At 37.8% G+C, this 20,278-nt stretch overlaps 1 protein-coding gene across 2 annotated transcripts in view; it reads right to left on the bottom strand.

Annotated features, from left to right (window-relative positions):
* Positions 1-19,210, bottom strand: part of nkd1 (NKD inhibitor of WNT signaling pathway 1) — a 36,473-nt gene extending 17,263 nt beyond the window's left edge. For both annotated transcript variants that reach the window (XM_016497178.1, XM_016497177.1), the window contains exons 1-5: positions 19,200-19,210; positions 17,472-17,474; positions 10,452-10,605; positions 10,310-10,342; positions 9,929-10,068 (exon numbers count right to left, since the gene is read on the bottom strand). In XM_016497178.1, the coding sequence (XP_016352664.1) occupies positions 9,929-10,068; positions 10,310-10,342; positions 10,452-10,476 (198 nt within the window). In that variant the 5' untranslated portion in view covers positions 10,477-10,605; positions 17,472-17,474; positions 19,200-19,210. The remainder of the gene's footprint in view (positions 1-9,928; positions 10,069-10,309; positions 10,343-10,451; positions 10,606-17,471; positions 17,475-19,199) is intronic.
* Between the last annotated feature and the right edge of the window lie 1,068 nt (positions 19,211-20,278).

Genomic DNA, 20,278 nt, shown 5'->3' on the forward strand with positions numbered 1-20,278 from the left:
GCAGGAAGTTGAGTCGGAGGCTCTGTAAATGCTCACCTGCTGACAGACACGGTCATGCACATCAACTTCGATTTGCTTTGAACGATTAGGTATATAATGCCGCTTATGGCTGAAAGTTACTGGAACAATCAGTTAGTGAGCTCAAAAAATCTACAAAAAAAAAAAAAAAACATTCTGGCTGGACTGAAAACAGATGATCTGGTGTAGAGAACAGTGCGGAGAGATTGGCAGAAGATGGACTGTTAGTGATTGTGTGTAAAATAGCCCTTGATTCAATGTTTCAAGCATTTTAAAGTTACGAGTTCTGATTATCGTATTCCCGCCCTGGCACAAAAAGCTCATTCCACACATCCAGAATCCAAACACATGCTGCTAATTTACTGAATCGCAGGTTTCTAAATCAAGTCAAGCTGAGCAACAGAAAGGCTGTGAATGAGCTTGTGTATCTGTGTGTCTGTTCAGATGGTTAGTTTGCCTGAAGGCAAAGATAATAGAAGAATTAGAGCATTATTAGACGTTTAGCATTTTATGTATCACTGATGTCTTTATCTAGGACGGAAAACATCACTTTAGTCTCAATATACTCCTCTCATCAAACAGCCACAACAGAAAATAGGGACAGATTAGAGAAAGAGAGAGAGAAGGACTATTTGCACAAAAAAAAGTGCTGGTTATTGGAGAAGCAAAAACAATAGATGCCTGCATTGATGAGCATTTGTGTGAGATGGTTAAAGTGCCCCTATTATGCCATTTCGAATATTGCCTTTCATGCAATGTTTAATGTGAATGCAAATGATCTGCAAAGTTGCTATTCCAAAAGTGCACGGTAAATAAAGTTACTGACGACTGCTTCTCGAATCTCGGGGAGTTCAACGCAGGATAAGGTTCAAGGCTCAGTAACCAGTTTATTTGGACCAGCTGGATCCAGTGAATCACAACCTGTAAGTATGATAAATAATAGATGTTTATATTTTCTATAGAGTGTTCAAAATATGTAATTATAGCAATAAGGATATCATTTCAGACATGCGCTGTACGCAATCACAAGGAGCAGGCTCACGGAAAGGAGGGGTTTAGAGAGACTGAATCTTAGAACTGCTTCAAACTAATCGTTTGAGAATCGTTGAAAAACGAGGTGATATTAAATGTATATTCGGAGAAAACGGAAGCATTTTTTGACCATGCATGCATGTAAACCTATTGTAGAAGACTCCCAAAACAACATTAGGAACCTTAAATATAGCATAATAGGGGCACTTTAAGAGATACTCAAAACTCTAGTTTAGAGGGTATAAATACATTTTTGTCACTTATAACGTCTGAAGAAACATAGAACACACTGGACAAGGATGAAACTTTTTAGCATGTATGCGATAAACATTAGGGATGCACCGAAATGAAAATTCTTGGCCGAAGCCGAAACCGAACAAAATGAAACACTGGGCCGAAGGCTGAATACGTTTTTTCGTGGAGTTTTTTTCGTCATTGCATAAATGAAATAGCAAAAATTTGCTTTTTACTGTTTTGTCTTGCTTTTCAAAGAAAAAAAAATCTATTACAAAACAACAATTTAAAAATATTTAACACTGAACATTTTTAACATTCTAGCAGACACTATACCAACAAAGCACAATTTAGCTTAAAATTAATGTTAGTAAAATAATATTTTTTGGCCATCAGACCCCCTTCTTGAATTAGGCATGTATTTTTTACTGTACAATTAAAAGCAGCCTTGCTGAGAAGAGACTAAAATAATATTTTTTGGCCATCAGACCTCCTTCTTGAATCAGGCATGTATTTTTTTTACTATACAATTAAAAGCAGCCATGCTGAGAAGAGACTGCTTTTAAAACATTAGAAAATATTGCAGATCTTAGTTTGAACACTATATGTGTGATTGTTATAATAAATGTATTAACAGAGCTGTTTTAATGATTATTATAATTATTATTGTCTTACTTTTTATTTTATTTTACAGAACAACAGTAAAATTACAATACTAACATGAATGTTGATAGAGTTCTCGCTTTTTCTCAACGTTTATTTTGGTGGAAACGCGCAGGAAGGCTTCAATGCTTCCTTTTTGTTGACAACAACAGATTTATAAATGAGTCTCATTACGAATACGTTGCACGTATCGCATTGTCACTGTATTTAAAGGCAGAGTAAAGGAATAACTAAACTGCCCCAAAAATACAGAGAAAAGACTTTTCAAACATTGTTTGAAACTCCAGCCTGTTCCTCTCTGAAGGACTTTAAAGACCAGAGTAACAGAGATCTAGAGATTTGTGGAAACATCAAGTAAGAGATTTACCAAATCCTTCAATATTACTATTTAATAAGTACTCAAAACACAGATAGACAGTGATAAAAAACATGAATTAAACATGGTGACAAAAAAGGAGCTTTTGTGATTTTTTCTTATTATTGTATCTTAATGTGATGAGCTAACAAATTATCAAATTTATCAAAGAAATATGGGATCTGTAAGATTTTTAGGGGTTTTTTTTACGTCTTTTATACTCACCATTTTTTGAGTAACAAACTTTATTACTCACTTAATATTATGAAATGTTATAAAATATTCTATTTTAAAGTTTAAAATGTAGTTTAGTTTATTCCTGTGATGGCTAAGCTGAATTTTTAGCAGCCATTACTCCAGTCTTCAGTGTCACATGATCCTAACATTTTGTGGAAACTGTGACAATTTGATTTGAGGATTTTATTTATGCATGTTTATCAGTATATATATATATATATATATATATACCAGTAAATGTTTATTTACGTATAACAGATCAAGAATCTCAATCATACCCTTTGAAGTACAGAAGAAACATGAATGTGTCAGAGCAGCTGAATAAATAAGGGTTTTGAGGAGGTTGGAACAACACTGTCCTGAGCTCTGCTGTTTGTGGAGTGTGTGTGTGTGTGTGTGTGTGTGTGTGAGTGTGTGTGTGTGTGTTTAAGGAAATTTAGAAAACACAGCCCAATTCTCAGCTGTTAATCCTGGCAACTCAGTCCACACATTCCCACTATACACTTTGATCTGTAGAGCACATCCGGACAGACGTGCTTTAATGCACAACACACACACTTTCTATTTCTCTGACGCACCTAGCCAGGCGCCATCCTTGCCCTTAGCACACCCCCATGCCACACATACCTAAGCACTATTTTTACACACATACTTACACACTTGCATTACACATAGTTAAATGGAAAAACACATAAAAACACGGGCAAACCATTTAAATCACCTACAACTGACATGACTGCAATGCTTTCTGTTTGTACTACAAGCCAGCGTTGCATGTGTACTAAACAAGAGTAACTTGAGAGGAACGTACAGTTACCTCAGACCTGCCTTTCAAGTTTCCCATCTCATTACAGGTTATCTCAACTTCGATTTAGTGCATGTGCTGCTATTCCTGGAAACAGACTCATTCATAAACCTCAGTGGACAGTCAGTGTAACATCTAAATGCTTTAGTCCAAATTAAACTTTGCCAGTCCATTTTTTTGCGAAGTCGGACTAACAGACTACATTTAATCAGACTACAGTTGGCCTTAATGTTTTTTAAAGGGGTCATATGATGCGATTTCAATTTTTCCTTTCTCTTTGGAGTGTTACAAGCTCTTGGTGCATAAAGAAGATCTGTAAAGTTGCAAAGACTAAAGTCTCAAATCCAAAGAGATATTCTTTATAAAAGTTAAGAGTCAACCACGCCTACCTAAAACGGCTCGTTCTAACACACCCCCACATGAAGATTTGCATAATGCCGCCCAAATTTTCACGCAAAGAAAGAAGGCGTAACTTTTATTCTCACTGTAGTATTGTTGCTGCCGCCATGTCGTATTTACATAAAGTCTTCATATAATGTGATCTAAATGCTTTAGTCCAAATTAAACTTTGCCAGTCCATTTTTTTGCGAAGTCGGACTAACAGACTACATTTAATCAGACTACAGTTGGCCTTAACGTTTTTTAAAGGGGTCATATGATGCGATTTCAATTTTTCCTTTCCGGCCGCGCCGTTCTCAAGCCCACCGGCCGCCGCTCACTCTAGGCCTCCGGCCTCCACTCACTCAATATACCCCCCCCTTTTGAATAATTTTGAAAAAAAGTATTTTTACTTTTGATCAAATAAGTGCAGCATCTGTGAACATAAAAGACGTCTTTTTTATATTCATTTTTTGTAATTAACATACTCAGGCATACTTATTTAAATGAGTTTAAAAAATGAGTTTATTCACCGCTTGATATAGGAGGTGACAGAGCAGCCACCAGCAGGTCGCTTCACTCTTCCTGTCCTGGAAGAACAATCTACTTCTCCTCTGTTCCCCTCCTCCCTTCTCTTCCCATCTCATAGGAGCCCATCAACCACCCTACACTGGAGCCAGGTGCTGTCCCACTCCCCAGAGGCACCCTCTTCCCTTTTCTTTCTCTTTTATAGAGAAACATAGCCTTTCCCTTCCGCCCCCACCCTCTGTCTTTCAATCTCTTTCTGTCATCCTTTCTCAACCAGCCCTGGAGAGATATGGTAAACCTGACGTCTAGAACAGAAAGAGAAAGAAGTCTGAGGGTAAGTGCGTGACAACCACACTTGAAGCTTAAAGTGAAAGAAATACTTTGGATATTGGGAAGGAAATAAAAGAGACAAAGGATATAGTGCATATACTGTCACTCTTTGTGCTACAATAAAGAACATTCTGTAGTAACGACAGCAAGAGAGAGAAAAAGTGTGTTGGTTGTCAGGAAAGGTTTAAATAGCAAGCCTTGGAATCTAAAAAATTCCCCCCAAAAAGTTCTGAAATCCCAAAAGAAATTATTTTTAGAATTACATCTCTCTATTTGATCTGGGCTTCAAAGTGTTTGGTCTCTGAGTGATACTACACACAGAGTGATACAGAATGCTTTCAAAGTCATGATCAAGCCTGGTTTATAGTTTACGTATTGGCTGCTTTTGACTGTGCCGGAGATTGTGTTTAAAGCTGTGATGTTGCCTGGTTTGCCCTAGTTTAGAACTGTTGTGCCAACTGGTTTCAGAGTGGATTTCAAAAGCCACATTTCAAAGCAGTAACATCGTTTGGTCTTGGCACTTTGATTCTGACTGATTTTAGAGCTATGATGTTGAGTTTCTTCTTTGATAATGAAATTCGGACTAGTTTTAGCGCTGAGCTGCTAACTAACTGAAAGCTGTGATGCAGTGTAAAAGCAGTGTGGACATTGGTTAAGAAGGTCCGATCTCAGATTGACTGATGACTATAGTGGCAGAGGTTCAAAACAGCTAGATAATGGGACTAACACACACAGAAAGACCACTAAATCACTGTAAAATAAATACTGTGATTATAACAGTAAAAGACTGTAGAAATTCTATAATAAAAACCTGGTTAACGGTAAGTTCCCCTACTATATACGGTGAACAACTGTATTGGACATTGCATTTAATTTTACGGCAGTATGCAATTTTTGGAAGTGAAAAAGAATGTCAAATTTACAGTGAATAATCGTAACTTGACTTCCAGAATTCCTTGTTACATTTCGCATTTGATGTTTTCCATTTAAATAACTGTTTATTCTTAGTTTTTCTTATCAGTTGTGCACATTAGGGTTGCATGTTTCATCTAATGTTGTTAAATTAATGTTTATTGGATTATTTCAGTTGCATGTGTATTACCATGATGGTGTTTAGTGTTTGTGTGAATGACACTGTGCACCTTCTGTATATGTTAGTATTTAAAAACATTTTGTGATGAGGTTGGGTTCATTGTGTGACTTTCTCACTCCCTGCTTTTGGTGGTTATCAGTGTATTAAAAAGGTACAAAACAGATTTAATTACTTCCATAAGTTGGTATATTAACATCATATCAGTTACAAATTACGGTTTTTAAATGTAAATTTAAGTTAAATCCGTAAAACCTCAAATGTTGCTACCAAAACCACAGCTGCCAGTTTTTTTACCGTAAATTTTACGGATTTTTTTAGCAGTGTGCCACTGTAAGCTACATAATAACAAAGCTGCACAACAAGCTGTGACACAACACCAATCAATCACCATTAAGGGAATAAGCGAATCACTGCACTGACTTCAGATTTGAATACAAAAAGGGAAACAGTAGGCTTCATATAGGGGACAGGTAGGACAAGCTACACAAAATCGCATTCAAAATCGCAGGCGATTCATTGCCGATTTTGAAAACGATTTTGTGTAGCTTGTCAGTGAACTACGGCTCTGTGTAGTAAATGCCGCTCCATCTGAACGCACGTGCTGGAGATTTACTACTAATCACCAGAAGCGGCTTTACTGACGAGATGCGCATGAAAATCGCATTCGATTTTTTGCACAGCCCTAGATGGAGCTAGACTTTAATTTACATTGCCCACATGAGAGCCACAGAGCAGCATGCTAACAGCAAGGCCACAAATCTGACCCCCACCTCTTTTTGAACAAGAACTTATAGTGTAATTTACTAATAGCACAAAACCTATGCAAACCAGACTGGAAAATGTAATAGGCAGTGCTACATAAAGTCTTGTGTGTGAAGGCCAGTTAACACGGCACAACACAAACACACTCATCAAACAGATTCCTGACTCAGACTCCCCGCTGTCCATGCCATCTGAACCACATTTACAACACAGACACACACAACTGTCCGAACTTAAGCACAGCTGCTATAAATAACTGACTCTCCAGGTAGCCTCTATTAGTCCCCGTATTATCATCCTGCATTTATGAGTTAGGTTTATGCTTTCTTCATGCTTAGGGAGTGAGGTAATTCACTGAATTCCACTCAGTGGCTTATCTCAATAAGAAAAATCTAAATTAAGAAAAGTAGATTGTTTAACTTAATAACTTGTGATGAGCTGGTTTTAAAAGATGTGTATTATATAGTATCAGCGTTATTCTAAAGCACCACTAAAGACCAGGAAAAAGTGGTGGCTACATTAAAACTCCAGAAACATTAAGAAAACAAATGAATAAAGTAAAAAAAACAACAACAACATGTTTTCAATAAAGACTCCACACACTGATCCAATAAATATCTCTCAACGGAATAATAAAAATAACATCTTCAAATAGTTCACTTTCTATCAAATCAAAATCAAAAGGGGAGAGCTAACAAAGGGATGCAAAACCTCTTTCCCACTAAACCAGCCTCAAATTTCATCACTACATAAAATATTAAAGGGGTCATATGATGCGATTTCAAGTTTTCCTTTCTCTTTGGAGTGTTACAAGCTGATTGTGCATAGATAAGCTGTCAGCTGGCCAATCAGAGCAGACTGCGCTTGTCGGAAGGAGGGACTTTGTAGAAAACTAAGCGTTTGAGAGAGGCGGGGCATATAGGACCTACAATAATGTACAGTATTTGAAAAATAATGTGTTTTTTGAACATTAAAGCATGTCAACATATTCTGTTACACCAAATACACAAAATAATGATCTTTAAAAAAGCATCATATGACCCCTTTAAATTGTCTCAGAGATGCTTTATGTCAAAACAAAATGAGTATTTACAAATAAATATTTATGGCAATACCTTCTATCATTCTTTCATTCTCACAACGCTCCATTAACCACACACCATTCAGTTATTCAAAACTGTTCAAATGTTTGAATTCGTTCAGCAGGGATCCTTTCCCAGCCTGGCCAAATCACTTCACACCAACTGGAAAAACACACACGCACACACACACACTCCTCAGTACTGCTATTGTTTCTTAAACTCCTCATTAGTACATCAGAGGGAAAACAATCAGGTTGTGTTAAAACAAACCCTGCTTCAGATTATCATATTTAAGTAATGAAGGCAATGTTAAAAGAGAAAAGTGAAAACTTTATGACTTTATAATGTTGAATAAATATAAAACAGGTAACTCAATGAAGTCATTTCAGACTTTGTGACTGTTGTTCAGTGCATTATGATTTCTTCAGCTACAATAAAACCTCCTTCTCACAGCAGAGAGTGAAAAAAGTAATAAACTTCAAACTGTGTGAACTTTGAACCAGGCAAGAACTATGTGTTCCATGCTCCTTAAACTTATTTTCTCCCCTTCACACCACAAGATCTAAAATCCACACCAATGTGGTTACAATTTCTTTGCTTGCAGTGCAGTACTATGCATCTTGCATGCTAAATAAACGTTTATTACCACTACTTTCTTAGAGAGTTAGAAAAGAAATGCAGCATTTCTCCAGCAACACTCCGGACTCTGAAAGTTTAAGAGCGTCAGGTTTGTGTTTGGATGTCCACATATGAGGATTGGGTTTAAGAAGTTGTGGCTGCATTCTCCTGCTGGTTGAGATGGCACTTTAATAGCAGCCTTATGGATTTCCTTTCGCTTTTTCTGTCACTCTCAGCGTCTCTCCAACCCTCAAAAAAGTCTTTTGAGACTCTGCAACAGCCCTTGACCAAAAGAGGCTTACTCTGAGGTATTTCCAGAGGATTTCTCCTCTCCTAAACGACAGTGCTCTTATGTGTTTACTAGGATGCCAAATCTGAGACAGACTGGCCCTCCCTCCACCCCTTTCTCGACTTCACAATACAGCGCTGTCACCATGCCTGTCAGCCTGCAATGCTTTCAACCCGCCGTGATCTATTACCTACAGAGAGAACTTGCATCTGTTCCTAGCCCTCACACAGTTCTTCCCACCACGTTCAAATAAACCATTTACCCATGTGAGCCGCCAGTGAAAAAGTTGACGCGCCTTTTGTCTAAACATGACTGCTAAAACATTCTCCTTGTTGGGCAAATTCAAGATAGAAACGCATAACTTTTTGCATGCAAAAAGAAAGGCGATAAAAATCCAAATATATGATTTCAAATACATATGCCGCCTTTAAGAGACCAAACCTACAGTGATATTTCCTCTCAAAATGATGTGCCTGTCAGAAATAAACAGCCTGAACCTGTCTGGAAACCTGACTTTTCCTCTTCCTATCATTCAAAGGAATAACAACACAAAACCTCCTCCTCTGGCTTCAAAGGCAGCAGCTGAAACCGTGGAGAGCGTTTTAACAGACATCATTAAAGGGAAACGTGTATGCAGAGAGTGTTTCTCCTTTAATCACTTCTGGTAATAAGGCCTTTGGCTTTTATAGTTGGGCTCAAACTACAGAGTGTTTCCAGAGATTATGCTATTGTTCTTGGTGACGTCACAAAACGATGGCACGATCGTTTTCAAAGCGCGTGAATTGGGTGGTCTGGAAGCGCGTGTGGCCTTTAGAAGCATGCAACGATCATTCTGCAACGCGAATATCACTTATATACGCTTTTACCATCTATAACCCAATAAGGGTAGTTGACTTAACTTTTTTTTATTCAACATGGACTTTAAAATGTACGCATGCGTAAAGAAATGTATGTTTTCTAACGCCTAAACATTTATTTCGAGTTTATCACCATTGTAAATCACATTTTTGACTTCACTAGATCATTTTTAAACAGTTATGTGATGCAACAACTGGATTCTGAAATTTATATTCAATTTATTCTCAGTTAATATGAGGTCATAAAATCCCACGTATATAATTACAGAAAAATGTGTTTAAAATAGTTTTAGATCACTTACAGCGCGTCACATCGCTGACACTGCTTGATATTTCATGTCAACTACCCAAGAACTGAATTCATGCAGAATAACGGAAAGAAAAGAGTTGTATTGCAGTTTGTAAAAAATGTTTATCACAACAAAACAAAGTTTTTGATCAGTTGAAATGCAAGCTTTAAAGAGCTCCATGCATGCACCCCTTACTTCAAATTGCGCAACATTTCTCCAGTCAATAATAACTTAACACCCAAACAGTTGATTCATTCCTACAGTCTTGGAATGGACAAGTTCACTTTCTCAAAGTCCAAAATCTTCACACATTTAACATGCACGTGTGATAAAAAGTCATTAAAAGCGTTCACGTACCCGTGGAGACAGTCCGCAGGTATTTTTCTGCTGGGAGTCCTGCTGATCTACACGAGAGCTCGGGCAGTAATACTTCTGCTTAACCATCCAGTCATCCAGTCCTCTCCTCGCCAAACACGCGTTAACTACAAAACTATCGCCTAAAAGAGCAAGAAAATACCATTTATACATAATACCATTGTGTATTTATCAGTTAAACAGCTTTCAAGTTTGTTTCTAGCGTTTTTCTTTTTGTTTACGCCAAATGTTCAAAGATGCAGCTTTGTTTTATTAGTCATTTAGCCAGTTCACCTGTTTCAAATAATAACAAATATTATTAATATATTATTATTACAAATAATAACAAATATTATTATTTGTATAACAAATAAAGTTACTCACCTTCAGGACTCTCCCTCGCTTTACAAATAGCAGCTTTAAAAAAGAAAAAGACGTCGTATAAATGGATTACTCGAAAGAACTATATCACAAGCGCTTTCGAATCAAAGACTTGCTCTACAACACCAAAGAGATGCCGTCTTACCATGTTTGGAATGAAGTTTACCCATTTCTCTGCATCGGAGAGCAAGTGAGAAACATCAGAAATGAAAAACAATCCAGCAAGAGTGCGATATTTGTGAGCGTCCGTGAAGAACAGCGCGGGGTCCGTATCCAGCAGCGGTGGAGGATCGAGTGATCTGCGGCTCCAGCGGACCAGACGCGAGGCGCTGCAGCCACTCAGCGAGCGTGATTGACGCCTCGCGCAGGCCGCCTCTCCTTTAGTCTGATTGGACCGAGGCGGCACATGAAATGGAAGCGGGACTCTTTTGGAGTCTCCAAATATAAAAAGAGCAGCGCAAAGCCCCCCGTGGGCGCCAGGAGCAGGACGTCAGCTAAACACGTCCAGCCGAGCGGACACCAATCGCTGCTTTGGACAAGAGCTGAATAACATTAAAGTGTGAAAAACGCTTGTCTGGATAAACTGTAAACTGAAAATTTCATCTATAATGAACATTTTTATCAGGCTCCTTTAGGTTCAGTAATTTTACTCTAATGGCAATGTATAGGTCCTTTTCTATGCAATTATAGTGAAATAACTGAACATAAATATAGGAGCCTGATAAAATGCATTTTAGAAGAAAATTTCAGACTGCACTTAGAGGCTTTTGCATCTGAACTCTTCATATCTATCTATCTATCTATCTATCTATCACTAACAATGCTTTATTGACAGTATTGTTAACAATTACAATATTGCCAAAGCAAATAAGGTAGGCCACTTGCAGCGCCAAAATTATGAACACCAAAGAAAATAGATGTGTTTGTTAAAATAAATAAAAAAAATGTATTAAAATTAAAAGTAAATAAAGAAATGTAGCTGATATATGACATTTAAAGACCATTTAAGACGAATAAAAAACCTACATCAAATTTAGCTCCCCCAATCCCTTATCCTGAGAATTTCTTTCTCTACAGTGCATTAAGAAGCCACAGCTTGACACAAGAACATACAGGTTATACCAGTCAAAATCAGCAGCATAAGGTGCTTTCTTTCTCTGTGCACAGTGTTCTGCAGTCTGTATTTGTGGTGCAGCTCATGATGCTTTTGGGAAACCCATTACTTGGATTCCAACTTGTCAGTTGGCATAATTTAAAATGATGCAGTGAAATATTCATGAAAAACATATCCTGCAATTCTGTATCTATACAAAAAACTTCACTTCACAGCCAGTGAAGATGCAGACAACTGGCCATAAGCAAGCAAAGTGTGATGTAAATCAAGCACTGATATTAGGTGCCAAACATAAACAAACAAGTCAACTGAACTCCTTAAAATCTTTCTAATGAAAGCTGAATGAGGTTTGAGAGAGTTCCGAAGAAAGACATTCCAGTGCATCACTCTCTACTCTTCAAGAAGAACCTTTTCCAAGACAAGTCGTGCGTGTCCGTGGTCTTGGAAAAACCCATGCGCGTACAAACAAACATGCATATGCCAGAGTGGGGCATCAATGCCACAGCAGATTTCACATCCTGCCTGTCAAAGCAAAGGATTCTGGCTGGCTTTGAACCTCCCAGACACACACGCACATATACACGCACAGAGATGAGCATGTTATTATACCCTGCATACACATATTTTCTCTCTCTCTCTCTTGCTCACACACTAACACACACGCAAGGGCTGGGAACCAGCCGGCTAGTCGCTTTGACACACTTCCTGTGCTTTGAAGCGGGCAGTTGAGAGATGGCTTTTCCCATCATCACCTTTGAAGCCTGCGTGAGGAGGAGGCTGTGTGTGTACATGGTATGGGGGAAGGGAGGTACTGACATTAATTCATTGTAATGGCTCATCAGTTGCTTTTACTTTGCGAAACGATTAAAGCAGCATGCAGAAAGTTTTTGTCTTTATCTAATCAAATAAATGATTTAATCTCATCACACATCCTGTGGTTCTTCTCATGTTGTCCCTGCAGTTAAACTGTTACATTCCAAAATGTCCTTGGAATGATACATAATATTTTAGCATTTTAAATCACCTGTAAACATTTTAGCAGATAGACAGACAGCAAGAAGAGTACAAGGCCAGCAGCTGTGGGGTGTTCAGTGGATATGTGACCGTTGCTTTTTTCTTGCAGGACAAAAGAGTGCTGGGTGTGTGAGAGGGCAGAGGGCAACAGTCCTGCAGTACAGTGCAGAGTCCTGGGACGGCTGCAGAATGGGGCTTTGTAAAGACCCAGCATGCTGTGTGTCAGAAGAGGGGGGTCTGGAACAGTTGTGTGTGTTGGGGGAGGGTGGTGAGAGACAGCAGGCTGGCATGTGTGTAGTGTGTATGCCCGCTAGATTAGCACCATGACCCCGTTGTGCAATGAGTGCAGACAGAGTCAAAGACAGGCTTCTCACGTGATGGGTAAAACAAGCCACCCTGTGTACTGCAGAATATAATTTACTTTAGAATGTAAAAAATAAAAAAACATTTATTTACTCTCATGTCATTCCAAACCTACATTTTTCCATATATTGTAAGCCAGTGGGATCTAAAACAGCACTGTTAACCCCATAACCTTTATTATATCATTATATAGGGGGAAAAAACTGAGACATTTTTCAAAATATCTTCTTTTGTCTTCCACTGAAGTAAAATTGGAACGACATGACAATGTCGACAATGCTTACTTTGAGGTGAATTATCCCTTTAAGAAAGTTTACATAAACCTAATTGTCCTATCAGACTTTATTAAAATTGCTTAAAAGACAAATAATTAAAGATGCATTGAAGCCCAACATAGTGTACGCTGTGCTCTAGGAGTAAAGCATCTTACTGGATAAGCTTTTTTAAAGGTTCATCCTGTAATTAAAAGGATGCTGATGTAGTGTTTTATCTTAAGGGCTCCTGGTGTAAAAAGGAGAAACTGTGGTGTCCCACTTAAGAATGCCGTTTTATCTGATGAGGCACACACAAACATCCGGATGCATACACATACTCAAACACATGTAGGGTTTCTCATAATCAGGCATCAGAGCTGAGAGTGTTTAACACAAGACATTAACTCTGGTTATAATGCAGATGCATTTATATGAATATAAGTTCGATTTTAGTTGGACTAAAGCAATAACTCGACTTTTTAACATGCAAACTCTTTAGTCTGACTGAAATTGTATTGTGAGTGTTGGTTTTTGTGAAGTGGGACTAACAGATAATGCGATTGTAACTTGGCTTCATCCAGCATGTATACACATTAATCGGACTATACAGTTGGCATTTGAGAATGTCTCCTTCATGGTTATCAGTGGCCTTTTGGTTATTATAGGTCACAGAGACACTCAACACTGTGTGCTTTGTGTGGACAAAGTAAATATTACTCTGTCATACTGATCTAAGACCAGTTTTGCAGCCTAGAATCCTTTTTTAAGCATTACTAGGAAAATCACGAATTCGATCACTGGGCAGTGCAAAAGTAAAACTTCTTCCAAAGTGGTTATCTGAGTGTGTGTCCCCTCTCTGTGCTATCTGTGCCCTGCACTGGCTGGTTTTGAAGCAGTTGGGGGTTTTGCCCCATCCAAAATGAGGACACAATTAGAGCGCTGAGCAGAGAACAGTGGGGATCCCTCTTTGAAGTGTGGATCAAATAGAAGAGCCGCATGGTTTTGTTCAGAATGACAGAGCAGGCAAACTCACAACAGCCCGGCTAATAGAGAGAGCGCTTTATGATGCTCGTTAATTATCCTTTCTGTCACAGGCCATAGAGAGAAAGAGAGAAAGGAGAAAGGAAGGAAGAGAAGTACAGAGTATGAAAGAAAGCTACTGTAATGGCATAGTGGGTGGATGTAGGTGAGTGGTAGACTGCATGCGGGGAACACTGAGACAGCTGGAGGGAAATTGCATGTGGTGAATAGGAGAAAGACAGACATGATGATGAAATAAATGTTGGTTAGTATGAGTTTAAATAGAGTTTGGTGGTTATTTTGAATGGAGCAGATGGTCAGAGAGGGAAAACCAGAAATAAGGACAACAACAACGAAGCAAAAGTGGAGGGAAGAAACAAAGCAAAGAGAAAGGGAAGCTAGAAATAAACAGTTTCCTGAGATAAGAGGTCCCACCAAGACAAATCGAGGCTTTAAAGTGTGAGACGCTCCCTGGGGGCCGCTGCACTGTAAACCTTTAACCATGGCTTCAGAGACAGATCCTGCACCTGATCCAAACACCGGCCATCCTAAAGCATCCTCCCTTCTCGCTCTCTCTCTCTCTCTCTCTCTGAGCTTATTCTTCCATGAAGTGACATGAATCCTTCCACGTAGCTTAAAAGTGAATAAAACATTGAGATCGGCACAAAAGCCAATATCCATAATGAGAACATTCGAAAAATCCACAGCACTCAAAGTCAGACAGAAACACAAACTGCTAAAATGCTAAGAAAATGTTTGGTTTATACTGATCTGAAAATAGCAGAAATGAACCAGATTACTCTTATGTCTTCATCCTAGTATTAAACTAATAGTACATAGTACAGTACATAATTTTCGTCATCAGCACAGTCTGCTGATGTCTGCGCACACAGTCTGCACAGAAAAGTATACCCGGGCCTTGAGAGTTATTATGAAAGCCTAAACATGTCTATTGTGATCAAAGGTTTGTGTAATACTGTGAGCAGTCTGATGGTTTATTTGAAGTCCAATATTTGACCTTTAACCTTTTACTACATTGAAGGCATTGTGTGGAAGAGACTGTTGTTCTCAGAGGAGTCAAATGGAGGTGCAGATGGCAGTCAACCCTAGATATACGAAGAAAGAGAGGGAGGGTGATAATATATCCATGTGTACTGTACTTCATGGAAAACTGCATATTGTGTGTGTGTGTGTGTGTGTGTGTGTGTGTGTGTGTGTGTGTGTGTGTGTGTGTGTGTGTGTGTGAGAGAGTCAGGTATACAATACATTATGGGGACAAAACGTCCCAACAAAGATGGAAATATCCAAAATCCTTTTTTGGTCCCTATGTGGAAAACAAGCTTATAAATCATACAGAATTAAGTTTTTTGAAAATCTAAAAATGTCAGTAGTTTTCTGTGAAGGGTAGGTTCAGGGTAAGGTGATAGAAAATAGTTTGTATAGTGTAAAAACCATTACATCTATGGAATGTCCCCATAAAACATGGAAACCCAGTGTGTGTGTACTGGTATCATACAGTACGTTATGTGGACCGAATGTCCCCACAAGTATAGTAATACCAGTAAATTTTGATCTAATGGGGACATTTTTTGGTCCCCATGAGGAAACAAGCTTATAAATCATACAGAATGAAGATTTTTGAAAATCTAAAACTCTATTTTTGAAAATCTAAATTTCTGTGAGGGGTAGGGGTAAAGCCTGTGTTATACTTTCCGCGTGAGCAATCCGGACGCGGACTACTTGTATTTATACTACCAAAAGCGCGTACGTGTCCGCCCGGTCACAAAAAATGGGAGGCACGCGGATGTCCGCGCAGAGCCTCCGCGCACACTCTCCGATGACGCTTTTAGGGTAAGGGGATAGAAAATACAGTTCGTACATTAGAAAAACCATTATGTCTATGGAATGTCCCGACAAAAAAAAAATCTAAACCAATGTGTCTGTGTGTGTGTGTGTGTGTGTGTGTGTGTGTGTGTGTGTGTTGAATGTCCTTATAATGAGCTTACTATAGCATGAAAAGCAAACAGAAGAAAAGAGAAACAGATTTAAGTGAAATATTCTGACAAACTCCCACAGACACAAACCACTGAACTCCTAAATTTGATTTAAAATAAAGCATGTAATAAATTCTAAACAAATTATCTTGAATTTATGTCAATTATCTTATAATCAATGCACAAATTCAACAAAACTAAGTACAAAGAGACATTTTGAGCTCTTTGTAATCTTAACATGGTAATCTTGGCAGCATTGTGGCTTTAACTTGTTATATGAACCATATTCGGAATAAAAAGCTCATGTACAAGATACAGTTCTTGCCTAGAACTGAAAGCCTATTTCTGCAGGCGTAAGACCACTACAAGCAACAATGTTAAACATATGCTTAAAAATACAATTTCTACCTTTTTTTTCTCATGTTGGTTCAATGCAGGACATGGGCTGTGGCTCAGTTGTTTCTGACTCAAAAACATTAACGCTTCATTACTGTAAGTCTTTATGAGTTTTTTAAGACATAAAATGTTTAAATTACAGCACATAATATTGTAAACAACGCTAATAACAATTTTGGTGGCTTGAAACAAATTTGTAAAGTTTTAAGCATACTACCAAGACCTCTATTCACTGTCTTCATGTAAAAATTCAAATTCAAAGACAAATAATACTGGAAGATTGACACAAAATGGAACATTTGGTCACTGAAAACTAAGTAAGGGATTATATACAGTATCCACCTTTTTCTTGCCGTAAAAATGGGCACGGCCATTTGTAAATTCTAGGGTCTGGCTTCTGGTCTCATCTGCATCCAGCTATTTTTAGCTGAACAAAACAGTTCATTTTGCTGCATGATATTGAAAATTGGTGTGTCTTACCATATTATTTTAATGTATTATCTTAATTATGAACACACTGGTTTGTAGTGCAAACAGTTTTACCATTTACTCCACATTGTTATTCTTCTCGTTATTTACTTATAGCGGCTAATGAACCGGAAGTCTCTCCCATAGGCTTACTTCTGCATTGAAGAAAAAGATGGATAGCAAATTATGATAAAATAGCCTAATAATTTTGTGATAATGACTAGCTGCTAAAACAATCCCACTTATATTTAGCAAAATATGAAAATAAAATATTGATTTGAGTTTGAGGTAAGACAAAAGAGATCATGGAGTGACAAGAGAAACTAGCAAAAATGTAGGAAATTGGTAGCATGAAAACAGCCTAAGATTTTTTTTTCAAATCACAATGAAACTGAAGGGTCGATACAGTTGCATACACTTAGTTTTGTGTGTGTGTGTGTTGATCCAGGACCTTGTCCTCTGCAAGAGGAAGTCACAATTTCCTCTAGGATTTAATCAAAACGCCTGGCAGGATCTCTCACCTCTACCCAGAATCCCTGCACCGCCTGACACATTCAGCAGATGTGTGTGTTCCTTTGCTTGCGTGCGGACTCACCTTCCCTTTTCATAAACCACTTGACTATTTGTGTGACTGTCTGTGAGTGTGTACGTGCACATGCTGTACTGTCATGGCCTTCCATTGGCCTTCTGTGAGTGTTCAGAAGACCTTGAGGAAGAAAAACATGCTTCAGTCTCACGCACTAGCCAGCCTGGGCTGTACACTCTCTGCCATACTCCACTGAATACATGGGCACATTCAGCTCTTCTACTTTAAATAGCATTGTAGAGAAGTTATAGAGGAGTATAGAGAAGCTTTTTTTTAGAACAAACTCTTCCCAATTTGTGTATAATTTTTGCGTTACCTTTTCACCAATATACCCAGACGTTTAACATTAAACCGCTAAACCTTGACCCATCACATATCAAAACAGGAAACATTGTTTAATTTTACTGTTATGCTGGGGTTTATTATTTAAAGTTCTGTATGCATCAGAGAGAAAGTGAACATTAATTGTAAAAAAAAAAAACATTAATAAATTAAACTACAGTTATTTTTTAAAGATGTTTATTATGCGTACCAAGGCTGCATTTATTCAATAAAAAAGACAGTAAAAACAATAGTATTGTAAAATATCATTACATATAAGTATTTTCTATCTTAATATATTTTAACATTTTATTTATTCCTCTGCCGGCAAAAGTGAATTTTCAGAAGTGATTACATTCAGTGTCAGATGATGCTTAAGTAATATTTTTTTGTTAACATTGTTGAAAAATGTTGTGCTGCTTAACATTTTTGTGGCATCCATGATAATGTTTTATAGAACAGATGTTCAAAAGAACACAATTTATTTAATTTACAAATATTTTGTAACATTAGATATGTCAAATTTTTTAAAAATCAGTTTAATGCACCCTTTTTCAATAAAAGCATTCATATCTTTCATTAACAAAAAAATTAAACTGATCCTAAACTTTGAACAGTATTGTACGTTGTCACTGTAGCAATTTAGGTATATTTATTTCTCTTATTTAGTTTTCTAAAGTGACCCATAATCAATAGATGTATTAAACGGGTCTCTGCTGGAACACGTTTTTGAATGAAATGGTGATTTTGATAGCTCTTCTTTTGTCTGGCCATGAAGAGAAAGCATGTGCACAGCTGCCCAGGGTTCTCTCTAAAGCTGGCAGGCATTTAAACAAGGCAACAACAACAGGGATGAGAGGAAGTTCCTAATTTTAACCTAGAACATAATGTTAAAGGAATTGTCAATCATCTTTGACGATAGTGGTCCTGACAGAAATGAAACAGATCAATTTGGCAAATTTGTAAGAGTAATAGAAACAATAGAAATAAAATCACAAGGAACAAGCCAGTTTAAAATGTGGAAGGCTGAAAGTATTATTTTTAATATCGGTCCCTCTTTATATTAGGTGGCCTTAACTACTATGTACTTACATTTAAATTAATAATTTGGTACAATGCAGTTATTGTGTACATATATGTTTTTTACATTGTACTTATATTTTTAAAAAATACCTGCATGTAATTACATCTGTAATTAATTTCTGTAATTAATTTTATATACTGTTTATATTTTATACTGTTTACATTTATACACATTTTTACAGTGTTGACCCATCCCTTACACCTTAACCCACCCTTAAACCTACCATACCACCAATCCTGTCCCTAACCTTATCTGTATCCCACCTCAATAGCATCAGACGTGTTTTGCGATACAATATGAACACAATAAGTACATTGTACTTATTTTTGATGCAAGTACATAATAGTTAAGGCCACCTAATATAAAGTGGGACCATAATATCATTCATAAATCTGTTCTGCTCAAATACATAAAAAGAAGCACCTATGTGAGAAAAAGCAATCTTATTCTCTCAGTTTTCAGTTTCAAAGTTCTTTATTGGCTTGCACATCAGTTGCAATATTTCCAAAGGAACAATGACAACAACAAAAAAACAAAATTTAATGGGTGCTTGTTTCTAATGGTGCAATATTTGAAAACAAATTTTGCTGAACTGGTTACGTGATTTTCCTCCACCAATATAATTTGCATTTGTTCAGCTTCAGACAGAACATGAAAGATATTCTAAACCAGATACTCTCTCATTCTCTATAAAGGCTCTGAGGATAGCTCGCTCATACACACAGGGTTCACTGACCCTTGAAGGAAAGGTCACCGTGTGATGCCCTGATGTTCAGCATGGCCACACCCAACTGAGCGATCCTCCAGGACACACACACACATATTCCCTGAAGCATTCTCACAATACATTCACAAGAGAAGAGAAGAGAAGAGAAGAGAAGAGAAGAGAAGAGAAGAGAAGAGAAGAGAAGAGAAGAGAAGAGAAGAGAAGAGAAGAGAAGAGAAGAGAAGAGAAGAGAAGAGAAGAGAAGAGAAGAGAAGAGAAGAGAAGAGAAGAGAAGAGAAGAGAAGAGAAGAGAAGAGAAGAGAAGAGAAGAGAAGAGAAGAGAAGAGAAGAGAAGAGAAGAGAAGAGAAGAGAAGAGAAGAGAAGAGAAGAGAAGAGAATTTCTCATCCAGGAGGATGCTGGCTAATTGATTGATTGATTTGGTTTTCCTATGTGATGATCCACTTACAGTGAAATGGCATGGTGTTTATAGCGAGTGAGAGGGCAGGAGGGATGCATGAGAGAGTGCGTGTGAATGGAGGGGAGGAGGTGTGGGAGGACTCCACTTGAAGGGCCTGATGATGTCATCTGAACCCGAGCATCAGGCTGGTGTTGTGTTGCCCCTTCAAGGCCTGGGAAAATGCTCCTCGGAG

This window comes from Sinocyclocheilus anshuiensis, unplaced genomic scaffold, assembly GCF_001515605.1.
Source record: "Sinocyclocheilus anshuiensis isolate Anshui unplaced genomic scaffold, SAMN03320099.WGS_v1.1 scaffold354, whole genome shotgun sequence".
Lineage (NCBI taxonomy): Eukaryota > Metazoa > Chordata > Actinopteri > Cypriniformes > Cyprinidae > Sinocyclocheilus > Sinocyclocheilus anshuiensis.